The sequence below is a fragment of the Sesamum indicum genome, linkage group LG8 (genome assembly GCF_026168435.1).
Source record: "Sesamum indicum cultivar Baizhima isolate 11 linkage group LG8, ASM2616843v1, whole genome shotgun sequence".
In the NCBI taxonomy this organism is placed as follows: domain Eukaryota; kingdom Viridiplantae; phylum Streptophyta; class Magnoliopsida; order Lamiales; family Pedaliaceae; genus Sesamum; species Sesamum indicum.
The window spans coordinates 19,775,329-19,779,820 of record NC_142664.1 but is presented as its reverse complement, the minus strand read 5'-3'; the positions used below and the strand labels follow the sequence as shown (position 1 = coordinate 19,779,820).

Here is a 4,492-nt window from a genome sequence, read left to right as displayed (position 1 = left end):
TTGGTTGAAATTGATACGTGCATGCCACATTATCTGACGTGGTATGTGAGGATCGGATTTAATTTGTGCCAATTTCGGATACCTCGTATGGGTTAATTAATTAAGACAATGGATTTGCATTTGTTATCGTCTCACGTTGGATGGGACAAGGGGTCTGATCAACAAATAAGTCTAATATTCACTGATTTCTGGCGGGACATATTTTCACATCAAAATCTTAAAAATTTCAACCAAAAACAAACAAAATTGTAAAATTTCAACCAAGGAACACAGAATATGGCGTGAAGCATCTGATCAAGATGACCAAATGCACGCTCCATCAGTTACCAAACATACGAGTACCTATGTTGTAGTAACTTTCTTCTTGTTCTGTATTAAACACCAAGAAAATTGCTCGTTTTTTTCTAAAGAAAAATAAAAATATATTTCAATAATACTAAAAAATTTGGGAACGGGCATATATACTTTCTACAACAATTTCCTCTCATTTTTCTCAGATTTTTTTAAGGATTTAATGCAATTTATCTCCTATGATATTATAAATAAATAAATTACTCTTTACGGAAAAAAAAATCTAATTTATCATCTTGTATTTTTTAAAATAGAGTCTAAGGAGGTAAATTGCTTCATTTTTAAAAAAATATAAAGACGTATGTTATTTTTTTCATAGGAGGGTAATCTGCTCGGATTTAATGCAATTTATCCCCTATGATGTTACAAATTAGCAAATTACCCCCTATGAAAAAACTAGCAATTCACCCCTCTGTATTTTTCTAAAAGTTATGTACTTTACCCCTATCTATGGAGGTAAATTGCTCGGTCTAAAAAAAAAAAAAAAACACACAGAGGCTAAATTGCGAATTTTAAACAACACAAGGGGTAAATTGTAATTTTTTTCAATAGGGAGTCATTTACTCATTTGCAATATCACAAAAAAATTACTTGCATTTTTTTCGGATCTGCTCATTTGCAATATCCTGCAAGTTGCTTGCATCAAACTTTACCCCCTCTCAAACTTTTTTTAAGCTGATAGTTGGAAAAAAAAAGCTTGAACAAGCTAAGATTTCTCAAGTATTAATAGTCAACAAAACTCATATCCTACTTGAGGAAATACATAGGAGAAGGCATGCACATATATATATATCTGAGCCACTTTCTAATTATTTGTGTTGAAGCTTCTCCAATTTCTCCTGCAGCTTAATTAATTAAGCTTGGGCTGGTGGTTGATGAGAGTTGCCAGCTCTTCTGTTACAACATGTTAAATTGATTCATTAGTTTGATAATTTATTTGGTATATGTACATATAAAGGAAAAGTATTATTTTAGTACGCTAAGTATGTTTACTTTTAATTTTAATTTAATAATTATGTTCATTTTTGTTTAGATTCAGTAACTTACGAAATTGCTTACTTTTAGTCCTCTGGCAGATTTTCGGATAAATTTTACCCCTATGCAAATTTTTGAAAGGCAGTTTTAGTCCATATGTACTCATAAGGGTAAAATTGTCCGAAAATCTGCCAGAGGTCTAAAAGTAAGCAATTTCATAAGTTATTGGATCTAAACAAAGATGGACATAGTTATTGGACTAAAATTAAAATTAGGCATACTTAGCGGATTAAAATAATACTTTTTCCACATATTAAATAATTAATTCATGATATATGATAAAAAAAAAGGAAAAAAATTGATCATTTTTTCGAAGAAATAAAAAGATCGTACATGTATATACGTCAAAGTCTGAACAAATTAAGGAGGTGTTTACAGTAATTAAAAGAAGTGCGCACCAGTGTTTTTTGCTTAGTATAAGCTGAATATTTTGATTTGAAATATCTGCTTTTGAACTGTTTAAATTAAGCTGATTTAAACTAAAAGTTATATGTGACTCCTTATCAATTTCTGCAACTTTTTGACAAAATTATATATATTAAATTATTTTTTCAAACGCTCCAACTTCGACTTTTTTTTTTTTTTATCAACTTTTTCACTTACACTCCTAACTTTCACTACAATTAAGCTTACACCTTATTTTAACTATGAAAGTAAAAGCTATTGACAAACACACCCTAAGAATATTCATACATAACACAATTTTTAAGTCCCAAAGAAAAAAAAAACATATTATGTATCTAAGAATATGAGTTGTTAAAGTATATATAATAGCTAGTATGAGAAATTTACTTTATAATATAATTCCAAGACAAATAATTAATCACTAGATATATAGCATAAAATTCCTTTTTGGAGAAATTCATTTTTCGTCCTATAATTTGGGGATAGCACTTTTGGTCTGTCCCGGTTCGAATTTTGCAATTAGTGACAATATATATATATATATTTAAAAAAAAAAGTAGTACATTTGGTCCAATTTCTTTTTATAAATGCCAATTTTATCAGGAAAAATGGGTTGTCACGTGTCAAGCATGTAAATTGACAGTTCCCGATGGAAATTGTCTCATATGTGTTACTTTTTTAAAATTGTTATCCTTTATTACAAATTAAAAGTGAAGTGAACCAAAATTGTCACTCCCACACAATTATGGGACGAAAATTGCATTTTTCCGTTCCCAAAAATACCACTAGTGTGGGGGCATTTATAAAGCTATGGTACTTATTTTTTGTTGGGCAAAGTGCTTAGTGTAACAATAAAGGAGGGGTGAAAAAGGGAACACAAAAAGAAAAGATGCAGCATAAAAAGGTTGAAACCCTCAAAAGTGCAGAAAATACAAAAATTAAATGTTTAAATTATGAACTTTAATAAATCTGATCAAGAGAGGATAAAGAGGGAGAACTCTTTTATTTTTTTTTGCTTTATTTGCTAATATATATAATTAACATGCACCACACAGCAATACTCACTGCTCAGTTAGTATAAATTATTCTTTAAAATATATATTTGACATATATAAAAAAAATAATTGTTTCCTACATTATAAATTATTATATCTTAAAATCACAGTAAATCAATACTATTTATTATGATCAAACGAAAGTTAATTTAAATTTGAACTATAATTAGTTTATATTTGTCATGGTTTTTAGCCGGCCAATATTTTATGGTTCCCATGCAAAAACAACGGCTAATACTCAATGTGCAGCCACAATTAATTAATATCATATAATTTTTTATTTTTAATTATGATAATTAATCATAATAAAAATGCATGCATATTTTCTCTAGAATGTATGATATATGAGATACAAAATGAAATGGGAGATTGGAGTAGAGGATTTAGAGACTGTTAACAGCTGCAAACCTAATTTTTAATTAGACATTCATATGGTAATTATTGAGTTAGTAATATATATTTATCAATTTTCAAGAATCAAGAAGATGAAGCAATTTTAGGTAATTTGTACCGAAGTATAGGATAAATTATATCGACACTTCTTGAATTTAAATCTAAATACCTAAACATCGTGTTCTTTGCAAATTACAGATACAGCCCTCTAAGGGGGCCGGTGTCAATATAATGTATACCAGAGTTACTTGTAATTACAACTACAAACTCAAATAGTGTACTTATAAATTTATAAAGAGAATAAGATATTTGTGTATTTGGACCTAAGATCAGGAGCGCTGAATATAACATGTCAAGGAAATATGAGTATGTAAAGGAGATTGAAAACCACAGACACACCTGTTATGAATGGGGTCAGGGCCATTAGGAACCCTCCTTTTGCTCATGTAGTTGATTTCAACCTTTGAAAGAACCCTATCCGTCCTCCTCCCTAACCCCGCACTCACCTCCCCATGATCAACATGCAAATTCACATTTACACCGGCCCGACGTCCACCGTTGGCTAGTCCGGTAGCACCGTCCTTCGTTTTCCGTACACCGGCTCCACGACCACTAGCCCCAACGATCAAGAACCGAACGACTCCTAGCAAGAAGAGCAGCCGGAGAAACGCCTTCAGGAACTCGCTAGTACTACTCATCTCTCTCTCTGTTCAACCCAACTCCCGTGTTTATATACTCGTCAACGACACAAGAATGTGTCGGAAATAATAGAAAAATGTAAGAAAATTAGATTTTATATCTGGGTTTGTATGAGTGTACCTAATAGTGGTGCATGTATGTGAGAGCACTTTGAGGTTTTCTTTTTTGTTTGCTGCATGGCTAGGATTGTTGGTTTTCTTTATAGATTTGAGTGATTCTGGTTTGCTTTATCGATTCTAGAGAGAGAAATGGATGAGAGAGAGAGTAGATGATGAACTTGACATGGGAGCAACATATTTGCTTTATGTATATAGGCGAAATTATATTTAGGGTAATGTAATTTTTAGTTGGTTAGTATTTTTGATTTTATAATTTAGTTTATTTATATATATAAATATATATTATGAACGTAGTTATAAACATTTTATATTTGGTCCTTTTTTTGATAAATTTAGTCATATTTTGACAATTTTGTTCCCCTTCACACTGTAATAACTGTCATTTTTCGTCATGTAACTATGAGTTAGAAATAAAATTGTCAATACAGGACTAAG

The 4,492-nt window shown here is 30.6% G+C and overlaps 1 protein-coding gene across 1 annotated transcript; it reads right to left on the bottom strand.

Annotated features, from left to right (window-relative positions):
- Positions 1-1,030: 1,030 nt before the first annotated feature.
- CLE26 (CLAVATA3/ESR-RELATED 26) lies at positions 1,031-4,194 on the bottom strand. The gene is made up of 2 exons (XM_088884040.1): positions 3,639-4,194; positions 1,031-1,245 (listed from the first exon to the last, which is right to left on the bottom strand). The coding sequence occupies exons 1-2, from the start codon at positions 3,935-3,937 to the stop codon at positions 1,206-1,208; spliced, it is 339 nt and encodes a 112-aa protein (XP_088740166.1). The 5' UTR covers positions 3,938-4,194; the 3' UTR covers positions 1,031-1,205.
- Positions 4,195-4,492: the final 298 nt, after the last annotated feature.

Coding starts and splice junctions, on each gene's coding strand:
- CLE26 (XM_088884040.1), bottom strand. CDS start 3,937: ATGAGTAGTACTAGCGAGTTCCTGAAGGCGTTTCTCCGGCTGCTCTTC. Junction 1,246..3,638: donor CCTGACCCCATTCATAACAG/GTGTGTCTGTGG, acceptor ATGTTGTAACAG/AAGAGCTGGCAACTCTCATC.